Source organism: Hyperolius riggenbachi, chromosome 5, assembly GCF_040937935.1.
Source record: "Hyperolius riggenbachi isolate aHypRig1 chromosome 5, aHypRig1.pri, whole genome shotgun sequence".
NCBI classification, from domain to species: Eukaryota; Metazoa; Chordata; class Amphibia; order Anura; family Hyperoliidae; genus Hyperolius; species Hyperolius riggenbachi.
The window spans coordinates 341,587,622-341,611,947 of NC_090650.1; the positions used below are offsets into that span (position 1 = coordinate 341,587,622).

Genomic DNA, 24,326 nt, shown 5'->3' on the forward strand with positions numbered 1-24,326 from the left:
TCGGAGGATGGCGCGGGACATTCCAGATGCAGGGGGCAGATAGAAGTCCCAGGTAAGTGGCAGTTTTTGTTTTTTAAAAGGTGCAAGAGAAGCTCTTTAAATCAAAATAAGAAGCAACAGGAGCTGGTCCCCTGCCCATGTGAGCTTACAATCTAGAGAATAGTGGGTTGGAGACATTAGGCAAGGAGACAAGGGGGTTAGTGGATGAGGCCATCAACCTCCAATGCTGCCCATAGCAACTCATAGGCCTGTCTGAAAAGTTGTGTATTTAGAGTACGTTTGAAGATTTTCTCAGAGCATGATGTAAAATGCAGTAGATTATGTAGGATACCCACTATTACAGTAATTGTCCTGCTTTCAGCATCAGAAAGTGTTTCTTTATCTATACATTGAATACAGCCCTGCCCTACCAGTGAGGTTTAGCCTAGGCTTATTAGCTATGTAAAATTCTCCCACCCGGGAGCATTCTGGGAGACAAGGTATATGTTGCACTGGCTTTAGAACTTTCAGTAACCAAACATTCTGCAGAGCTGCCCCACATGGCTAAAAATGTTGCCACCCTTTGGTACATTTCAGGATGGCAATCAGGCTGAGGTAAGATTTTGCCCTACAAGTAAACCCTGTTGAAACTATTTATACATTATTGAGAGAGTGTCTCAGCCTTACCTTGCACAGAACTTTTCCAGATTGCTGGACAACAATCTAGGCACCAGCAGGTCAACGCAGCAATTAACCCTTGCCACCCACAAAAGACAGCCAGCATAAAGCACTTTAACAAGAACAAGCACCTTTTACACCAACCACTGCTGCAAGTTTGACCTTTACAAAATGTCTTTCACTGCTCAGAAAAGAATGGAAAAATAACACATTATCTAGTTAAAGCATGTCAGAAATCTAGCATAACTATTTTCAAATACCATTTAAAGAGAAGAAAAAACAGTTCAAGAAATTTTAACAGAAAAGAAATTATAAAATATATGCAAGCAACAGGAAAAAAACTGTATACTTGAGTAAAGCTCCACCACAAAGGCTAAATAAACTCTACTATGGCGGCCATCCTGGGCGGTCTCGGCCCAGAATCTGACAGGTAGACTATTATTATTCGTGGTGCACAATGGAGGATACAGCAACTGGCACTACGGCGGCACTCAAAATAAATTGCTACTTGCAATCCCAAAATGGATAGATTCCACCAGGTAGTAACACATGCAAAGCACAGCGTGCTCAGGATCCAGAAACATAGATATCAGACTCATTCACCAAATAGATTTATGAAGATCCGGCACTGCTTCTAGCTTTAAAAAGAGCTTTATTGCCAGCGGCTCTTTCAATATGCAAAAAGTATTCAAACAGTATTCATGCAGTACAAACATGTAGAGTGCACATACCCGTTGTGGTTAGTAAAGGTTGTGGGGCATGGTGGTGAGAACGGCCCGCCTAACGTCCGTTTCGCTTCAGTAGCGTCTTCAGAGGCAGTGTGGCAATTCACGACTATCCGTTTCCGGGTTATATACTATAAGGAGAATCATTTCCGGGTCATAACGTCGCATTAACGCGTACGTATGTACGCATGCCACCACTAACGTACGCATGAATGCGTAGTGACGTCAATGGAGAATGCGTATGATGACGGGGATTCCCTGCGTCGTTTCATGCATACGTTATTACGCATACAACCACTGATGTACGCATGGAAGTGCATAAACATCAATGGAAGTATGCATACCATGTTTAAGATTGCCATTACACATCCAGGTCTAGCAATCCGCCACATGGCCACAAGATGGCATCACAAACGGGTATAGGCTGGTGTATTAACATTAGAAAAATAAAAATAGGGGAATCAGAATCAGAATCATCAGAATCATGTTTATTTCGCCAAGTACAACGGGGGTTGTACCCGGAATTATTTTTGGCTCAAACAGGGTCGGAGATGGTTCAAAACACATGCATGCAATCCAACATATACAGTCAGGTACAGTAGTACAAAGTAGCATAAACCTACATACACATGTACACGCATATACACACACACACACACACACACACACACACACACACATACATACATACATACATACATATACATATATATATATATATACATATATATACATATATATATATATACATATATATATATATATATACACATATATATATATATATATATATATATATATATATATATATATACATATACATATATATATATATATATATATATATATATATATATATATATATATATATATATATATATATATATATATATACACATATACACATACACATGTATATATATATATATATATATATATATACATATATATATACATATACATATATATATATATATATATATATATATATATATACATATACATATATATACACACATATATATATATATATACACATACATACATACACATACACACATACATACACATACACACATACATACACAGACACCTACACAGCATAGTACAGTACACATGTACATATACAGCACATAACTATAATGAAGGACGCGTGGGGAGGTCTGGAGTGCTGTGTGAGGGGAGCAGCCGGAGGCCTTCTGCCGGTGGCGCTCGCTCAGCTCCGCAGCAGCTCCAGACACCCCGCAGTGTGTCCTGGAAAAGAGTGGACAGCGAAAAAGAGAAGGTATAGCCAAAGAGAGACTGAGAGAAGAAAGATAAAGAACCAGTGCAAGAGGAGAGAGACAGTGGCAGAGTCCCCCCCAGGGCTGCAGGCTAGAAAGCACCCCAAAGTCCGACAGACCGTCCGAACAGTGTCCATCCCTGTGGAAAAGTCGCCAGGTGGAAGATCGCCAGGTGGACCACTGAACTTCAGATCTTGGTGGTGGTGTAGGCTGACCGCTGATCCTCCGGGCTGGGTGGTGGCGCAGGCCGACACAGACCTCAGCAGTGATAGACACTGGGCGGCCGAGCAGGCTGGAGGCTGCAGCTGGTGAAGAACCTAACCGGAGCTCGGCCTGAGGATCTCTACCACGTGGGAGGCCCGGCAGGAAGCGGCGGTGGTCAGGCCTCCTGTGCGCATGGAGTGTCCCCCATGCTCAGGGCCCGCCAGCGGTGGAGCCCCAGCAGTCCAAAGTGGGTCCGAGGGTGATGGTGCAGAGTGGATCCAGCACGGTGGAGGCTGTCGGCGGTGATGGAGAAGGGCTCCCGCTTGCTGTGCTGCCGAAGAGCAGCTGCCCGGTGCATCCAGTGGAGTGGTGGCAGGCTGCCAGCCTGCTGGGGAAAGCATCGCATCTGCAGGCTGCATGGTGTCCCAGTCAGCGGCGATGGAGCAGCAGCAGGAGGGACGATGATTCATCTGGCGCAGGCACACACGGTGTTCCAGAGGTGGGATCAGAGCGGCTGGGGGCCGGCGCCACATGGTTATCGTGCAGCGATCCAGGCAGCGGTGGTGAGGAGTACCCAGGCAGCGCCGGTGAGCAGGCGGCAGAGGGGCGGTCGGAGCAGCTGGTGCCAGCTCCACGTGGGAAGCAGCAAAGGTGGGATCGGAGCGGCTGGGGCCGGCGCCACGCGGGTCATCAGCTGAGCTGACCTCGAGGTGGGCCGGACCCCATGGCAAGTGCCGCTCAGCCAGAGCCCGTCAAGCCTGCGTGTCTCACATCTGCCCGATGGTGTGGCAGAGCTAGAGTGAGATTGCCTGGGCAGTCTAGGGGGAAAAAGGTGAAAAAAAAAAAGACAAAAAAAGAAAGATGTGAGCCGGAGCCCTGTGGCCGTGGCTACCCAGCAGGCGCCATCTTGATGACTCTGTACATCAAGGGATGTAAGAAAGTTCCAACTAAAAATGCTGAGAACTTCATGGAGCTAAGACTGGGCGGTAAATCTCCAGTATTAAATAACCATATTATTAAAGAAATTACATTCTATGCATAACTACAATAGTTAGTCTGGATCAGAAATACCCGATATACAGAAGTCACCCTCATCTCTAAAAACAACAACATCCTACAGTAAAGACATATTAAAAAGGACCTACTCTATACTTTCGAATTTTTGAGGCTAAGCTATACTCTAAGGGTTCAGGAAGCATGCCATTTCTATATTTTCGTTCAGGCCTAGAGGGCCCATCGCATCTGTTTTTATGACACAGGTTGATTCCTTCCTTAAAGGGAACCTTAACTGAATGGGGGGTATAGAGTTTTACTTACCTGGGGCTATTACCAGCCCCCTGCAGCAGTCCTGTGCCCTCGGTGCCGCTCTGGAATCCTCTGGTCCCCCGCTGTCACTTAGTTTCGTTTTTGACGACTCACCAGTCGCCGGCCGCCATGCGTATTATTGGACGCATTCACCAATGCAATTAGCGCTATTGCGGACCACAACGCGTACAAAAGTTAAGGTTCCCTTTAAGGCTGCTTACACACAGGGACGTTACAGGCGCACGTTAGTGCGCCTGTAACGCTCCCCCAACGCACAGCAATGTAACTCAAGTGGGCTGTTCACGCAGCCCACGTTGCGTTACATGTAACGCTGTACGTTGCCCGGAAAGTGCAGCATGCTACAGCGTTAGAGCGGCTATAGCCGCGTTAGACTGTTTACACATGCGCAGTAGGGGGTGGAGAGGAGGCGGGGAGAGCCAGCTACAGTAGCCGCGCACATGGCTACTTAATATTCACTGCACTGGCGGCCGCTGATTGGCCGGCGGGACCACGTGATGCGGAGTGTCCCTTGCTAGGACGGGTGCGGTCCCACCTCAGGGACACATTGGATGTGCTTGAAAGCATAGAAAATGTGGTCTGGAGAGAAGGGGATGCCTTGGCAACCATAGACGTGGTGAATTTATACAATCGTATACCGCATGATATCGGAGTTCTTGCTGTTAAGATGTTCTTGTCTCAGACTAACAAGGATGAAAACTTTGTTGACTATATATGTGAATGCCTCTATTTTGTACTTACGCATAATGCATTTATGTTTGATGGTAGGTGGTACTGGCAGCTGTCCGGCACAGCTATGGGGACCTCGGTATCATGCACATACGCCAATCTTTTTTTGGCATGGTGGGAGGAGAAGTATGTGTATGGTGCCGACGTTCCCCATGGGGGAGGCCTCAGGAGATGGTCCAGATACGTGGATGACGTGTTGGTGTTTTGGTCCGGGACTTATGAGATGTTTATGCAATTTATGGGTTACTTGAATAACGAGAAAGAAAATATGCAGTTTGAGCATGAATTTAGTAAGGACAAGGTAGCCTTTTTAGATTTGGAATTATGCATTGTGGAGAATCAGCTAATAGCAAAAGGATATAGGAAGCCTGTTTCAGGAAATACATTTTTACATTGGACCAGTTATCATCCATCTCACGTCTTCAAATCAGTACCGTATGGTCAATTTTTACGCCTGCGAAGAAATAACACCACACTTGAAGATTTTTTTTTAACAAGCAATGGACCTTAGAGCAAAGTTGTTGGATAGGGGCTATACCCAGTTAGAACTAGATCAAGCAATACAGAAAGCTAGCTTGATAGATAGGAAAGATATAGTGAAAAAGAAAAAAAGGGAAGAAACAAATAAAGGTATAGGAGAGAGATTAGTGTTCTCATTCGATTTCAATCCAATGGCAGACGCAATAAGGCGTAATATTCAAGAGAAATGGAATATAATAAAGCAGGATCCATCCCTGAAAGATATTTACAAAGAGCCGCCCCTGATAACTTTTAGACGCGCCCCGACTATAGGCGATAGAGTTACCTCCAGTGAATTTACAATGCCAAGGGAACTTAACTGGTTAGAAAGGAGGCAGACCAAAGGCAACTATAGATGTGGACACTGTTCGATATGTTCACAATTAGGCAGAGGAAGAAATATACGAGTGGGCCCTGTGGACACGAAAGTACAACACTTCTTCACATGCCAAACAAAGTTTGTGGTCTATATTATATGGTACCCATGTCACTGGTTCTATATAGGCATGACGACTAGAGAAATGAAAACTAGAGTGGAGCATTTCAGATCTGTGGACTCAGGAAAAGGATGCCCGAGACTTATAGAACATGTTAGAATGGCTCATGGAAGTAATGCCAACTGCCTAACCTTTGCTGGTTTAGATCACATGCCAGTGCCACATAGAGGAGGCGATGGAGAACGATTACTCTTAAGGAAGGAATCAACCTGGATCATAAAAACAGATGCGATGGGCCCTCTAGGCCTGAACGAAAATATAGAAATGGCATGCTTCCTGGACCCTTAGAGTATAGCTTAGCCTCAAAAATTCGAAAGTATAGAGTAGCTCCTTTTTAATATGTCTTTACTGTAGGATGTTGTTTTTAGAGATGAGGGTGACTTCTGTATATCGGGAGTGTTATAATGAAGCTGGTTGGGACGTGTATTTCTGATCCAGACTATCTATTGTAGTTATGCATAGAATGTAATTTCTTTAATAATATGGTTATTTAATACTGGAGATTTACCACCCAGTCTTAGCTCCATGAAGTTCTCAGCATTTTTTTTTTTTTTGTTATACTTTTGTTTATTGAAAAATTTTGAACATACAGAAGTTGAGCATTGGATAATACAAAGAAATCTTTTCACTTATAGACAGGGTTGAAAACATGAATCGTCTCCAGCTTGATTATAGACATGTAGTAGGTAATTATTAGGAAAGACAAGACTCCGTATAGGTTAGAAGTCTAATTAACTAGGTTTAGAGTGGTTGAATGTCTAACCCGATATCAGGACAGCAAGAAGTTCCTGTCTAGTTTGTAGGGTGAAGAACATAAAATGTTATATACTAAATAGATATAACCTGCTTCTATAGATATGCAGGTTCTGTTAACCAAAGAACCTGTGTAGATAACTGAGAACGGGTCACACCAGTGATTGACGGCTGTCTAAGTACAGGCCTATAGATAGTAAGTAGATAAAGGGTCTTAACAGGCCTATACGTGGAGGGGGGGATTGAGATGGGAGGTTGCAAGGGCTTATGTGGTGAGAGGTGGCGAGGTGAGGAGCCTTGTATGAGCTAATCTTATCCACATGATTGGGGAAGGTTGGTTAGACTAACAGATTGGGACTCTCGGTTGATATCAGGGGGGCATGAGGTCAGGTGAAAGTGAGGACCAGGGGTTCCAGACCTTATGGAAGTGAGCTTCAGTGCCTCTTAAGGATGCCGTCATTTGTTCCATTTCTTTAGTCCATTCTATCTTAAGTTTGACATCTGATAGTGTTGGAGGGGCAATATTTTTCCAAAAAGTAGCAATTGCCAGGCGTGTAGCTGTTAGAATGTATGTAATCAAGCGCGTGGTGTGCCTAGGAGTGTCTGGGGGGGGGGGGGGGTTACCTAACACCATGTAGATAGGGTCGAGAGGTACTAGTATACCCGTTTTTGTCATGATGAGGTGTTGGACATTGGTCCATAGTGGGGAGATTAAAGGACATGACCAGAAGATGTGCTCAAGGGTGCCCTTTTCATTACAGCCTCTCCAGCAGAGGTGGGAGGAGTCCGGGTAGATTTTCGATAGCCTGTCAGGAGTGAGATACCATCTAAATATAATTTTGTAAATATTTTCTCTTATTTGTATACACATAGATGAATGTTTAGCATTCTCCCAGATCTCCTCCCAGTCCTCTAGCGGGATTGGCTGAGAAAGGGCTGAGGCCCATTTGGACATATATGGATGAACTGGTGTGCAGAGACCAGATTTAGTATGTAGCAAGTGGTAGATCTGGGAAATCAGACCTTTTTGATATCCCTGTGAGTCGCATATATGTTCAAAAGGTGTTAGGGGCGGTATGGAGGGTGAATCCCGTAGTATAGATTGAAGAAAGTGTCGTATCTGGATATGTTCCATAATGTATATAGGAGTAAGGGGAATTCTTTCTTCTAGGGCAGATCTAGGTAGGATTGATCCTGTAAGTGGGTTCTTCCAGTCAAGTAAATTAAAAAATTTTAGTCTGTGCCATCTATTCATGAAATCTTTAGATAGTCCAGGACGAAAAGCAGGGTTTCAACCAATAACTTGTATACTTCATGCATATGCTCAACCTCAAACATACAAACATACATCCATACATAGAGCTTGCTGGTTCCCTCTTAAAAAATATATACGCATATAAAGACCACCAAAGTAATTGCTGTTGGCAATAAATGGGGGTCATGCAAAAAATGGGCTAACCGCTGCTGCGACGCTGCTCTCTGAGTGATTGTACGGAATCCGTGCACTAAGAGGGATCCTTTGGACTTATAGAGGAGACTTCAGCTGAGGACCCTTTGCATCTTCTGGACAAGTGAGACCGTGGGGAGCGGTGAGATCTGCTTGTAAAACTGCATATATAAAGTTGCTTATTGAAGGAGGACTTTATACATTTAGGGTGAAATACCCTTAGGGATCTCCAATAACGCTGCTAAGCGTTCCCCATTATCCCAGAGGCAATTGAGGTCTATAAATATAGTGACAGTTCCTTGTCATATCTTATGAAATTTTATCCTACGTATATTCACATTTTTTACCCATTTTTTGCATGACCCCCATTTATTGCCAACAGCAATTACTTTGGTGGTCTTTATATGCGTATATATTTTTTAGGAGGGAACCAGCAAGCTCTATGTATGGATGTATGTTTGTATGTTTGAGGTTGAGCATACGCATGAAGTATACAAGTTATTGGTTGAAACATTGTTTACAATAAAACGTTTTTATTTAAAAACACAGAATTTCTGTATTATATCCAGCGCGCCACCTACTATACTGTATATTGTGTTCTTTCCCTAGGTGGGGGAGGGGATAACCCCACCTTGGTGGTTGCAGCAGGAGGCAGCAGTTTCTCTTTTTCATTTGATAAGACATTTTTCTTTCCTGACTTATACACGAATTTGCAGCGCCCTCCAGTGTGTTTTTCTATTGAAAAGCAGGGTTGCCCAGGATTGGCGTTAGCGGGGAGGGGGGAGATTTTAGACCAGCTGTGGCAAATGTTGAGCGCCAAACCTGTAAGGTGAAATTTATAGTGGGCAAAAGTTGAGTTGAAAGTAGTTTCGTGGGGGGGAGTTTGACCATACCAAGGAAGCCAAAGCGATAGGAAGCATGCTGATTGCCTCAATGAGACCCCATTTGGTGTGTACTGTAAATTTGGACCATTCTCTCAGCTGACGTAGATGAGCTGCTTGGTAGTAATAACGGAGATGGGGTAATCCTAGGCCTCCCTGCTCTCTAGGAGATAGGAGAATTGAGGCTCGGATTCTTGATCACCTGTGGTTCCAAACAAATTTGGAGAAAGCGGATTGGAGTTTCGACAACTGAGAGGAGGGGACCAATATTGGAAGGGTTTCAAAAAGGTAGAGCAATCTGGGGAGTATATTCATTTTTAACGTGTATATTCTTCCTAACCAGGAGATCTTGTAGGCGGTCCACTGATGCAGATCTTGCAGAATTTGTTGGATGAGAGTAGGGAAATTATGTTTGTAGAGAGTAGAATAAGTGGGTGTAAGATGGATGCCTAAATATTTCAGGGAATGGTTTTGCTATTTGTAGGGAATATTGTGTTTTAAGGAGGCGAGAAGTTCAGGTGGAATTTTTATGGGCATTGCTTCGGTTTTATCTTGATTAAGACGAAATCCTGATAAGGATTCGGAAGTACTTAAGGTGTCGTGTAAAGCAGGTAGGGAGATAAGGGGATTCGTGATGGTAAGTAAGATATCGTCTGCGAATAGAGAAATCTTAAATTCATGCTTGTCTAATTGGACGCCTGTGATGTTAACATTCAGTCTTATAGCGCTGGCAAGGGGTTCAATACTAAGAGCGAAGAGGAGAGGGGAAAGAGGGCAACCCTGCCTAGTACCATTGTGGATCTGGAAGGGAATAGGGGTGGCCAAGGGAAGTTTTACACAGGCTGAAGGAGAGGAGTAGAGGAATTGAAGAATGGTCAGAAAGGATCCATTAAAACCCTGATGTTGGAGGACATGGAAGAGAAAAGGCCATGCTAGACGGTCAAAAGCCTTCTCTGCGTCTAAACTAAGAAGCAGAGAGGGTTTGCCTACACGGGACATGTGGGATATAAGGTCTATCGCTCGACGGGTATTATCGCCTGCCTGCCTAAGATAAAGCCCACCTGATCATTGTTAATAAGCCTAGGGAGTATAGGGTTTAAACGATTGGCCAGGGTTTTAGTAATAATTTTGAGGTCAGAATTTAAGAGAGAGATGGGACGGTAACTTTGCGGAAGCTGTGGGTCTTTTCCTTCTTTGGGTATAACTGTTAGGAGGGATTTTAAAAACGAAGATGGAGGAGATTCCCCTCTCATGATCTTGTTTGCTAGTGAGGTTAGATGGGGTGAGAGAACCTCTTGAAAATTTTTGTAATAAGAGTAAGGGAGTCCATCTGGGCCAGGGGATTTAGAAGAGGGGAGTGATTTGAGAGTTTCCACTACTTCGGTGATAGTGATTGGTGCATTGAGGGAAGTGCATTCCTCTTCAGTTATTTAGGGAGTTGGAGTTGTTCTAGGAAGGAAGCTACCTTGTTTGAATATAGGGGGTCAAGGGAGGGGTCTGGGAGATTATAGAGTTGTTCATAATAGGTGTTGAATAGTTGTGCAATCTTTGATGGGTTGTAGTGGGTAGTACCGTCATTGTCTTTCATAGCATGAACCGCCTGAGAAGATCCCCTGGGGTTTAATTTGCGGGCAAGGATAGTGTGTGGTTTATTACCCTGTTCAAAAAATAATTGTCGTGACCATTTCAAGCTTTTTTCTAGTTGGGCAGATTGGAGGGGAAGTTCTCAGCATTTTTAGTTGGAACTTTCTTACATCCCTTGATGTACAGAGTCATTCCCCTATTTTTATTTTTCTAATGTTAATACACCAGCCTATACCCGTTTGTGATGCCATCTTGTGGCCATGTGGCGGATTGCTAGACCTGGATGTGTAATGGCAATCTTAAACATGGTATGCATACTTCCATTGATGTTGATGCACTTCCATGCGTACATCAGTGGTTGTATGCGTAATAACGTATGCATGAAACGACGCAGGGAATCCCCGTCATCATACGCATTCTCCATTGACGTCACTACGCATTCATGCGTACGTTAGTGGTGGCATGCGTACATACGTACGCGTTAATGCGACGTTATGACCCGGAAATGATTCTCCTTATAGTATATAACCCGGAAACGGATAGTCGTGAATTGCCACACTGCCTCTGAAGACGCTACTGAAGCGAAACGGACGTTAGGCGGGCCGTTCTCACCACCATGCCCCACAACCTTTACTAACCACAACGGGTATGTGCACTCTACATGTTTGTACTGCATGAATACTGTTTGAATACTTTTTGCATATTGAAAGAGCCGCTGGCAATAAAGCTCTTTTTAAAGCTAGAAGCAGTGCCGGATCTTCATAAATCTATTTGGTGAATGAGACTATTATTATTCATTGGCAACAGCCAAACACATTGTTCCCCCTCCTTACTGAGCCCACTGGAAGCTGCATCATCATGCGCTATGCTGTTGTCCTTGATACCCTCCCTGAAGGTGGGTCTGAACATGCTCATTCAATGAACTGTTGCCTATACAGGCAGCAGTTATTGTAACTGTGTACATAACTTGAAAGGGATCCAAGCTGGTTTTTCTGCAGTTTTTCCTGGTTTTTAATAGCTGTAGGAACTGCCATGTACCCCCTTACCCTCTGCCCTTATTTATCTGCCCAGGGGAAGGTGTGAAGATAATCAAAATCGACTTCTCTAAACTGTTTGAAGAACAGCTGATTCCTCCCATGAAAGCTTTTATTTGCTAATTGCTACTGCTAATTACAGCAATCCTTATCTGCTCTTTTTAAGGAAAGCAGGCCATGGAAGAAGAGGAAATAAAAGCCGCTAACGTTTAAATGTAAAAACAAGAGGTAGAATTGATTTTTTTTTTTTTAGTAATGAGCCAATTTAATGTGCTATTGAGATGTCCTGGGTGCTAAAAATGCTGCTGGGTTCACTTTAAGGTCCACCTGATCTTTGGTAAATATCAGAGGTTAGATCAATTGAATATTAAAGTGAGCCTAAAGTGAGAGGTATATGGAGGCTGACATTTATTTAAATAGCCACATATATTTGAGTAGCCACTTAAAATGTAATTCTACCTTTGTTGAGAAATGAGCAATCTCTTCAGTTCAGCTCTACAAATTGCTAGGATTAATGTCACACCTCATTTCAGAGTGCTTACTGTGTATATGACCTGAGATGACTGGGAGGAAGCTGAAAGACTACAGCCCCCTGTAGTCTTTCAGCTTCCTCAATGTCCTACCATTCTCTTCTGCTATCAGCTCTGTAAAGATTGCGACTTGGCTCAGTTGCAGACTACTACTCATGCGCAGTCCTTACCGCCTTCAATCCCCTATGGGAGGGGGTCCCATAGCTACGGAAGTGATCTGCATGCGCAGTTTGTTAAGGCTGCAACTGCCCTTGCGTAGAATACTCCCGACTACGGGAGCATGATGGAGGAGGCATGTGGCCTGGAACAGTGCATGCACAGTGGTCCATAATGCAACTGGATTGCAGACTTCAGAGCAGCACAGTGGATCAAACCGGAAAGACACTGATGGGAGCTAACAGACAACAAAAGCTGGAGAAATCGCAGAAGTAGTAAAAATCTTTTTCCCATACATCTCAGGTTTAGTTTAAAAGTGGACCGGAACTGCGTAATATGTTGGCGCTTATAAATGCAATAGATAAATAAACTTTTGCATAGCACAGAAGGAAAGCATAGAGAAACGCACATTGTATGGTATTTAGAGTTTAGACCAGGAGTCAGGAATCTTTTTGTCTGAGATGTATTTCCGTGAGAGCCATGTAATATGTTTCAAAATGCCCCTGTTGCCATGGTGATGTGTATACAGTTGATCCGCCGAGCGAAAGTTTCAGACACATCTTCAGCTTCTCTTGGGTTTCAGCAACATCGGCAATTTCCCAGACAGACTGGAGAAATACCGACTAACAGCTTGTACAATTAGCTAGCTGACTTGGGGATTGATTCATTTTGTAGGACGAGATCCCCGCACTTTGGCCCAATTGGCTGCCTGTCAAGTGACAAGCAGCCTACTGGGCCAATCAAAGTGCTGGGAACTCGTTCTACAAAGTCACTGGATCTGACAGGTGCAGAGTGGGACAATTGTAGTAGCTGTTCGTTTTGGGGTAATGTGAGTAAGTTAGTGGTGCATGCTAAAGCAGTAGCTTAAAGCGGTATTGTCACCATAAAAATCAAATTTCAATAGCAACTGGTCTGACTGTATTAAGTGATAAAGATGCTAATCCTGCATTCAAAACTTTTTTCTGCTGTTATGGTTTGGAGTTATCACATACTTTAGGAGCATGGCCCTAGTGCCAAACAGTGCTAAAAAGTTGAATGCTGGGAGTTCTTTTGAATGCTGGGAGTTCTTTTTATCTATAATATATTCCTCCTCTGCCATTTATTTCCCTGCCTAGCTGATCACTTGCAAGGCTGAGGTGACTCAGTGATTGGATGTGTCAATAAAAAAAAAAAAAAGACTCTGGGAGGAGGGCAGCTAATGGATACACAATGAGCAAGAGAAGGGAGGGGAGAAAACAAGAGACAGGGACTGGAAGATATGATGAAAGGGACAGGAAGATATGATGTCAGCATTAGCTTGGCAAGATGGCCACTGTCTAGAATAGGATTTTCTGCTTTTCCTTTATAAAATTCACAGGAATCATTACATGGATAGCACAATACATCTGTTATGTAAGCAGAAGTAGTACTTATCTCCTTATATATGTGCTTTTTATTTCTACGTTAGCATGGGTGTTGCTTGCTCTTTAATGAATCAACCCCTACTGATTTGTCTGTGAGCCAGATGTAGCCCTCAAAAGAGCCACATCTGGCTCCCGAGCCATAGGTTCCCTACCCCTGGTTTAGACGCTCTAATTCCCCCGCATCTGTGATCACAACTTTGAATTTGATCTTACAGCTGTGTCAGCTGACTTCCACGGCAGAGCAGCTCATTGGTAAACACAAGATGTAAACAATAGGTCGCTTCCATGAAAGCAGGAAGTAGAAACACTGCAGATTTATAGCAGGATTTGTATCAGCTGTAACAAATGTTTTTTTTTTAAAGGTTAGTATGTTGTTGGTAATCTTTTAGAGCACAGAGGAAATTCAGGTCCGCTTTAAACATACGTTTGTAGGAACTTAATAGCACATTTTAACAAATGGCTAAACAAACAAGACAAACTGTGTTGTAGCCAGCAGAAGGAAAATGGAAGTGTACCATTTGAAAGAATCAGTCACCTCTTCACAAGGAGAGACAGCACAGATAGTGTATGGAAAATGACTCCATGAATTACAATTTTCACAATGCCTGAACACCACTAACAAAGACAAAGTGCGTCCTGCAAGCACGCACAACAAACAAGTCAATTTGTAAGATAAGTGAGTATGTGTCATTCACAGCACTCGCCGAAGATCAAACCATTAATACATGTGTTTTAATCTTGGCTAGAGCTCAGCAAGCAATTATCAGCGAATCTTATGTTACCTGGAGCTGTCCAGATGCCCGAGACCAGGAAAGAGAATTACAATGTGCTAGGAATATTAATAGATGCCCAACTTTCATCAAGTAGTACTGGTCTGCTAGGAACAGATCAATCAATACCCATAAAGCATAGAGCCCTATAAAGAATTCACTCAGTAAATACTGTATCTCAGAACATTTATTTGCAAAGTTCAAACAAGGTTCAACATTAATACATAGATTACTTGAAGATTCAATTACCCTACACAGAAACAGCCACTGGTCTTTACACAAAAAGGTTATATTAAAAGAAAGGACTTGAGGCAAACATTAAAACCAAGCCTCTTGCTAATAATAAAAATGTACAGGCTTGAAGGGAAACTGAAGTTTCCAAAATAAATAGCACTACAGACAGAGATCTCTTATTTACAGTGAAAATGTTAATAAACTTTACACAGCAGGCTGCTGACTGTAGCAGCAGTGGAGGGAAGGGGTGTGTGTGTGTGTGTGTGTGTGTGTGTGTGTGTGTGTGTGTGTGTGTGTGTGTGTGTGTGTGTGTGTGTGTGTGTGTGTGTGTGTGTGTGTGTGTGTGTGTGTGTGTGTGTGTGTGTGTGTGTGTGTGTGTGTGTGTGTGTGTGTGTGTGTGTGTGTGTGTGTGTGTGTGTGTGTGTGTGTGTGTGGTGTGTGGTGTGTGTGTTAACAACAAGGAACACCAAGAGCCCCAATAGTGTAATATCCACAGGTGAATGGTTACTAGATAGAGTAAATATTAATACTTACAAACCAGGGTTACCATTAGGCAACCACTGTAAAGGCAGGTGGGGAGATTTTCCTGACCCCACTCAGGAATAAGAAGTCGCTCTCTGTAGATGAGAAAAAAGGGGTTCAACCCTCCATCCAGGGTGGACTCATCATTATACAGGAGAACTGAGCCGCCAAGAGGATAAAAGGAAGCTAAATGAGCTTAAAAACCAAATTCTTGGTAAATAGAGGAGGCAGTGGTGGACGAACCTCCTCCAAGTACACACACAGTGATTGTAGTAAAGACAGTCAATATATTTTATTTATGAACTCCAAATATGCAACGCATTTCGCAGGTTTGATTCCGCCTCATCAGGCAATAACAACAGAGCAATAGCATATGTGGTCAGTAGAAGAGCCAGGCACCCCTGGGAACCTCAGAGGTGTCTGGCTCTTCTACTGATCACATATGCTAATGCTCCATTGTTCTTGCCTGATGAGGCGGGATCAAACCTGCGAAACGCGTTGCATATTTGGAGTTCATAAATAAAATATATTGACTGTCTTTACTACAATCGCTGTGTGTGCACTTGGAGGAGGTAAGTCCACCACTACCAAGCATGCTCAGATGTACCAAAATTTGATTGGGGTACATTTGAACTCCTCCTCCTCCTCCGTTAACATCTAAAGCAGAGGTCAGGAACCTGTTTGGCTGAGAGAGCCATAAATGTAACATATTTTAAAATGTAGTTCCCTGAGAGCCATACAATATGTTTCAAACTGGGACAGTAGGGCTCACGTCCCGGTTGCCATGGTGATGTGTATACAGTTGATCCTCTGGGCAGCGGAAGTGTCAGACACGTCTTCAGCTTCTTTTGGGTTTCAGCAACATCAGCAATTTCCCCGAGAGCCAGACAGGAGAAATACCGAGTAACAGCTTGTGCAATTAGCTAGATGACTTGGGGGTTGATTCACTTTGTAGGACGAGATCCCCATACTTTGGCCCAGTTGGCTGCCTGTCAAGTGACAGACAGCCTACTGGGCCAATGAAAGTGTGAGGATTTCGTCCTACAAAGTTATTGGAGCTGACAGGGTCCGGAGTCATCCTGTGCCCACAACATTCTCCTGATTCCCTCCGAACAGCAGCGGGGACCCCTGCAAAGCTGGGCCGTCGCCGGCTACTGCGCATGCACCCTGATCGCGCTCCCGCAGCTGTGAGTGTTCTGCGCATGCACAGTATGCTAAAATCGCTACCGCGCATAAGCAGAGTGCTCTTGGTCGCGGCTCAGGGCCACGCATGCACAGTAGCCGGCGACGGCCAGCTTTGCGGGGGTCGCCTCTGATGGCTGGAGGGAATCAGGAGGACGTCGTTTCGGCATTCCAATGGGCTGCAAGAAGCCCCAGGTAAGATAAAATGATTTTGTTTTTCATTTAAGTATTCCTTTTTAGCACTATTTTAGAACATTATACTCTCAGCAAGTATTAGAAATCTGATTCTGATATAACATTTGGCAAACATACCCACTTTTTTAATGAAATAAACATGTTTATTTACAGCCTAAAAAAAATGGAATTGACTAAAAGAGGACTGTCCGCCTCAAGCAGGATCATTTGGGACTTTTACACGCAGAAGCCGGCAGAGACGGGACTTGGGGAGTGAGTTGGATAAATAAAAAAAAAAAAAAAACGGCAGGTAATAATAACTTAATGTTAGAAGAGGACCCAGAGAATGTAACATTTAGACTGAATCTTACATTGTTACATAGTTATTTTGGTTGAAAAAAGACATACGTCCATCGAATTCAACCAGAGAACAAAGTACAACACCAGCCTGCTCCCTCACATATCCCCGCTGATCCAGAGGAAGGCGAAAAAAAACCCACAAGGCACGGTCCAACTAGCCCCTAAAGGGGAAAAAATTCCTTCCCGAATCTGTTTAACTTGCTGTACATTCCTGGACTGTGTCAGGCCAGAACGCAAAATGGCCGGACCTAGCTAGCCAAGTCCCAAAGCCTTCTCTGGAGCAGCAGCCAGCCAGCCAACAGAGAGGTATAGAGTGGAGACCAAGAAGGGAAACAAAAGTGAGGAATCACAGAGAGCAGATGGGAGGACCTCATTACCTGCTTTTGCTCACCCCCATTACAGGAAATGTTGAAAAGATTGTCAGCACACACTTTATTGTGCCAGTCTCCACGAAATAGTCCAACAATTATTTTGGGGGCCGCACAGGGGCCCCTTTTATCAAGGCATCAAGGCGGTAACCACATGCCTTGATAAAGGGGAATCCTGTGCGGCCCCCGAAACAATTGTTGGACTATCTCGTGGAGACTGGCACAATAAAGTGTGTGCTATATAGAGTAGTGTGCTGACAATCTTTTCAACATCTTATCTTATGTGGCATTCCCTGTGCCACTTTGTCAAGCACCCAAAATTTTCAGATGGTGTGCCGACTTCTTCTAGGAACATCCCATTACTGGAAAGGTTTCTTCAGGAACTTGTCCGGCCAGGTCCTGCCATATCATGATCTGGTCAGTCAAAGTACTTAAAGGGGCACTATGGAGAAAAATTGTAAAATAAGTACATTTTTTCCAGAGTAAAATGAGCCATAAATTATTTCTCCTATGTTGCTGTCACTTACAGTAGGTAGTATAAATCTGACAGAAGCGACAGGCTTTGGACTAGTCCATCTCTTTATAGGGGATTCTCAGGGATGTATTTGTTTTCAAAAGCACCTAGTGAATGGTAGTTGCTCTGTCCAACTGCCAAAAAACTGTAGCGAGCAGGGAAGCTGGCCAGCATCATTGTTTAAATCCTTTTTAGGGAATATCCCTATGATGAGATGGACTAGTCCAAAACCTGTCACTTCTGTCAGATTTCTACTACCTACTGTAAGTGACAGCAACATAGGAGAAAAGTAATTTATGGCTCATTTTACTCAGGAAAAAACGTACTTATTTGTTTATGTTTGCACATATTTTAAATTTTAAAATGTTTCGCTGTAGTGCCCCTTTAAATGTAAGTTACCTACAAGTTTCTTTGCATATTGGCTGCATCAGCCGTTTTCTACATTTATTTATTTTTTTGCAAAAAAAACTTGAACCCTATAAAGTGACACATAGTCCCTTAGCTTTTCCATGCAGCCCACACTAAGTAATCTGTGTTTTATTAGGTCATTTGAAGTTTGGCATGCTCTGCAGTTTCACATGTGGTTTGGGAACCCACAGGTAATAAGACCAACAACTGAGGCAGATTATACAGTTAAATTGCATCTAAACTTCATTTAAAATATTACTGTAAACATGACGAACACACTTAAAATTCTGCAAACCTTTTGTTGTGTAAAAGTAATGAAAGCATTTGGAAAAGCTATGGTTTAACATGCACTATTACAGCTAGCTTATAACTTAAAATCCTTTGTGCAAAGTTCTTTAATTATACCGACACTTAGATAAAATTGTCAGACGCCACAGGGACAAATGAATGTCAAGCTGACAGTTCTGAAAATAACACACAAAGGATCAGAACTGCTGACATGGTGTCTACAAAAGAAGCAGGTTGTTGAATGAGAGCACAACATAAAACTTCAAAAAGTGGCCTGAACAAGGGATGCAGAGACATTTGGAACGTAAACTATCATAATTAAAAGCATCATAAAAATGTATAGGAATGGGTTAGAAGTACAGAATCACATGACGTCGACTTCCATACCGATCACATGAAGCACAGTAAGCAGCGATGTCAGTCTCCAGGAATCCTATTCTTGACTCAGCCCTATCTTACTTATTTACTCATCCCTCTCTTACCCTACTGTGGAAGTACTTTATCCTTTTTTGACAACTTGTAATGCCTGACTGCATTCTCAGAGTGACCCTTCCATCTATGTAGCTCTGCACCTGACCACTGCTGTTGTGTAGAAGTCCTCAAAAGACAAGAAGTATTGAGCCATCCATTAACATTTCATGATGCACATTTCATGATCACAATGCACACATTGGGATGTGGGGAGACAGCCCTATGGAAGCAGGTATTGGGAAAAGCACTGTGACAGCACAAGGAACAAAGAAGCACTCCAATGACGCATTAACCTTTTAATTATTAAAATTGCAAAAACTATTGAACTTACAAACATCAAAGTGAACCTGTAGAAGGCGTGGTTAAGTGCCGAAACATGTAGTGATGTCAGACGCAGGGGCGTAACAATAGACCCTGCAAGGGATGCCTCCGCAGGGGGGCCCAGACGCCACAGGGGCCGTGGGGGGAAAAGTTTGAGAGACTGACAGCTAAGGGCATGGAGAAAAAAAATACGTATTCTGCTCTCAAAGCATTGTTCTATTGACTGCATGTGTCCACAACACAGATAAGGACACACACACACACACTTTGGAATTTGTACACTGTCCCTGCTCCCTAGGGTTCGTAAAAAAACATCTGTCTCTCACTGCAGCAAAGTTCTAAAGACTTGACAAAGACTTTATAACTTTTTTTTTCTAAATGTGACACCTTTGTAGACTTTCCCTTTTCAGCAAAAGGATTCCTAGATTATTATCACACAAGCTGATGACTTTATGGCCTCTGAATACTTTTACAATGCAATGGAGTGGAGATTGATGTCTGACTGTCACTGCCTCATTGAGAGCTTGTTGTCTCATAAGATCCCGTAATAACAGTATCAATCAGTGACATTCTGAATGTTTTGCCAAAGTTACATTGATACTACATCTTATGTTCAGCATGTCCATATAGCATGTGCTCTCATGTAGTAAAACAATAAGGCTGTGTGTGTATGTATGTACTGGGAGCAGGGAGGGACTTGTCGGCTGCAAGGGGCTGGAGGAAGCCCTGGGTAAGTAAATCTGGGGGTAGCATAGATTGCCTGGCGTTTCCTTTAAAGGGGAACTGAAGTGAGAGGGATATGGAGACTGCCATGTTTATTTCCTTTTAAGCAATTCCAGTTTCCTGGCAGCCCTGCTGGTCTATTTCTCTCCAGTAGTATCTGAATAACACCAGAAACAAGCACGCTGCTAGTCTTGTCAGATCTGACTTTAAAGTCTGAAACACCTGACCTGCTGCATGCTCGTTCAGGGGCTATGGCTAATAGTATTAGAGGCAGAGGATCAGCAGGGCTGCCAGGCAACTGGTACTGCTTAAAAGGAAATAAACATGGCAGCCTCCGTATACCTCTCTCTTCAGTTCCCCTTTAAGTCTAAGTGTTTTTATCTGCATGGGGAAAACACATTGGTCCTCAGTTTTCCTGTGCAGAAAGCGAGGGGGGTGGGGGGCCCATCCAAAGTTTTGCGGGGGGGGCCCCATCCAAAGTTTCGCAGGGGGGCCCAGTGAGGTCTAGTTATGCCCCTGGTCAGACGGCACGCTCGTGAGGAGGCTCAGCCCACCGCACATTTCTCCAAGGGAACCATCACTCCTGTTAGCTCTGGCCAAGCTCAGGGGCTCTGAGAGGACTCGCTGGCGGCCTGTACACGCGCAGTTCACTTCAATGTTTGTAAGTGCAATAGTGTATGTGTGTGATTTTAATGGTTAAAACGTTAATGCACCTTCTTCCTTCCTTGTCTTGAACACAGATCTCTGGTACCACCCAGTACTGGGAGCAGCACCTGGAGCAGTCACAACCTTGAAAGGGCCAGAGTGGTCTTGACCAGTGCAGGATTGTTTTTCTGCTTTTCTACTGTGAAAGGACAGTAAGAATAAAAATGTAAAAAATGAAGAATAGATATGTGGCCTTTAAGTCATACAGTCGTCATGCGTAAGCATATACAAGGGCAAACAATACTCTCACCATTGCAGCCACATCTCTAATGGATGTCGCTGGACGTGTGCTCCGTGTAATAAATGTGGAAGAAAGGAAACAATGGTGCATCAGTCAGAAGGACAGTAAGATTGCTCTGATGCAGCCCTACTGTTAAAGTGAATGGGAACCGCATTTAAAAAAAAATGATGCAAATACTTACCTAAGGAGAGGGAAGGCTCTGGGTCATATAGAGCCTTCTGTCTCCTCTCTCGGTGCCCTCTATCCTGTGCTGGCTCCCCCCGTTTCAATCCCCCACCGAAAGGTTATTTGGAAGTCTTCAGGAGCCGTGTCCTCCCGGAGACGTGCGGCTCCATACTGCACAGGCGTGAGCGTGCAAGAGAGCGTGCTTGCGCAGGTGCAGTACAGGGCCGCCTTTCCTCAGGAGCACTCGAGCTCCCTGAAGACTTCTGAAGCCTCCTTCGGCCGGGTAAAGCAGTATTTAACTAAATTAGTCAAATACTGCTACCAGGCGAGCCAGCACTGGAACGAGGGGACCAGGAGAGGAGCCGGAAGGCTCTATAGGACCCAGAGCCTTCCCTCTCCTTGGGTAAGTATCTGTCTCATTTTTTTAAATGCGGTTCCCATTCACTTTAAAGAGACTCCGTAACAAAAATTGCATCCTGTTTTTTATCATCCTACAAGTTCCAAAATCTATTCTAATGTGTTCTGGCTTACTGCAGCACGTTCTACTATCACCATCTCTGTAATAAATCAACTTATCTCTCTCTTGTCAGGCTTGTCAGCCTGTGTCTGGAAGGCTGCCAAGTTCTTCAGTGTTGTGGTTCTGTGATGCATCTCCCTCCTCCAGGCCCCTCTCTGCACACTGCCTGTGTATTATTTAGATTAGAGCAGCTTCTCTCTTCTCTCTTATCTTATATAAGCTGGATAAATCCTCCTCTGAGCTGGCTGGGCTTTCACATACTGAGGAATTACATACAGTCAGAGCTGTCTGCACTCTGCAGGAAGAAACAGCCTGACACTTCAGTGGAAGATAGCTGCAGGGGGAAAGAAACACACAAATGATCTCTTGAGATTCAAAAGGAAAGGTGTATACAGCCTGCTTGTGTATGAATGTATTTTCTATGTGTGGACATACTGTACATCAACCTACTTCCTGTTTTGGTGGCCATTTTGTTTGTTTATAAACAAACTTTTTAAAACTGTTTTTAACCACTTTTAATGCGGCGAGGAGCGGCGAAATTGTGACAGAGGGTAATAGGAGATGTCCCCTAACGCACTGGTATGTTTACTTTTGTACGATTTTAACAATACAGATTCTCTTTAAGCAGCTGCACCTGCATACTAGCAAGTCTAAACCACAGGAAGATGCAGTCTTAGCACGTAGAGAGCTTGAACATGGCTCACACACACAGCTATTTCAAGGCATGAGATCATATTTTTAAAGAGTACCTGTAAGGAATAAAAGTGTTCTAAATGGGTACTCATCTTAAGAGAGGCAAGCCTTAAGATCTGGGCCATTCCACTGTTGCCCCCTCCACAAAACTATCAACAAAGGCTCATTGACAGCTCATGCATGCACAGTAGCACGGACCCACTCGGGCTTCAAAAAGAGGCAAGCCCAATAGGGTCCATGCTACTAAATAAACAATGAATGACTATGTAGGTGGACTGCCATAACAATACTTAACCCTGCAGCCGATGGAGAACAGGAGCAAAGGTGTGCATCATGTAGTATCTCCGCTAGAGCTAGGCCTCATCAGCAGCACTTACTTGTACCAATTGACTGGAAAAGATGAGGCACTCATAAACAAGAGGAAGCCAACGGGTTCTGTGATTTCTTCCAGGGGACAGTAAAGACAAACCACTACAACTGCAATACTAATCAGGTTCGTATGGGGTTGATACAGCATATGCATGTCCGACGTTTATTTATCCTTTGAAAACTAAATGCTTACATATACTACCAACCTTAAATCTTGCACACTTTCCCCGAGCTTCTCCAAGAGGAATTTGATATCGTCAACAATGTCTTCATCGTCATACTTTTGCTGCTCCAAGTTCTCCAGCTGCTTCAGCACTTTACATTGGATCATAGCCAGGGCATACTCTTGTCGTGTTTCTCTTTCAGTTGATTTTTCTAGCAGATTCTATAACCACAGTGAAAAAAGAAAAGAAAAAGTGAAACAAAAAAATTCAACAAAATAATAATAAAAACACATTGTGCCCTCCTATAAAATCATGCTTTCCTAGGACACAAAACTGCCTTTCCACATATCTGGGCTAGATTTTTTTTCATCAGACCTTATTTCTTCTTAACAGGTTAAGACATTTGAAAAAAAAAAAAAAAGTTTACAAAGCTTCAGCATCTTCACTAGAGATGGCTAGAACGGTTTGCCGGCGAACGTTTCCCAGCGAACTTCCGTGGTTCGCGATTGCGGAGAACCACAAACTTTTCCGGAAGTTTGGTTCGCTCCCATAGTGCATCATGAGGGTCAACTTTGACTCTCTACATCACAGTCAGCAGGCACATTGTAGCCAATTAGGCTACACTCCCTCCTGGAGCCCCCCCTCCTTTTATAAAAGGCAGGCACCGTCAGGCATTGGACTCGTGTGCCTGCAGTATAATTAGAAAAGGGAAAGCTGCTGCAGACTCTCATAGGAAACGCTTAGTTAGGCTCTTGTAGACTTGTTAGCTTGCTCCTTGCTGATTCTTATTGCTAAAAAAAGCACCCCTCAACAGCTCTTTTGATCTTGTTCTTGTGATCATTTTTTTTTTTGGTGTGTCCCACTGACACTTGTGTTGCATAGACAGCCTTGGTAATTCCTACTGTGTGTGCCACTGCCAGGCCCAGCACATTCAGTGACTACCCATCACTGCATGTACCTACCTGTTCACTTCAGTCAGTGCACCCACCTACCTACGTGAGCGCACGCAGTGTCACTGTGCCTGTCCGGTACCTGTCTGTGTGTGACAGGTGCACATTACAATACCCATCACAGCATATACCTACTACCTGTTGTTCACTGCAGTGCACCCACCTACCTATGTGAGCGCAACCTGTGTGTGTGTGACAGGTGCACATTTGTAATACCAGTCATTGCAAAATTGTTCACAGTACCTGTGTGACCGCACGCTGTGTAATATACCACTCTGAGCATACCTGTTAACTGCACCTGTGTGACAGATGCACATTGAATTGTAATACCAGTCACTGCATACCTTTCACTGCATCTGTGACTGCACATTGTATTATACCTGGCAGTCAGTGCATACCTTTCACTTAAATGGATGGCAGATTTGCCCTCCATAACAGATTCACGTGAAAGGATTTAAAATT

At 43.6% G+C, this 24,326-nt stretch overlaps 1 protein-coding gene across 1 annotated transcript in view; it reads right to left on the minus strand.

Moving 5' to 3' along the window:
- ATP6V1H (ATPase H+ transporting V1 subunit H) overlaps window positions 1–24,326 on the minus strand; it is a 148,075-nt gene that overhangs the window by 26,592 nt on the left and 97,157 nt on the right. Inside the window, exon 11 of the mRNA XM_068234769.1 lies at window positions 22,957–23,135. Coding sequence (XP_068090870.1) covers window positions 22,957–23,135 — 179 coding nt within the window. The remainder of the gene's footprint in view (window positions 1–22,956; window positions 23,136–24,326) is intronic.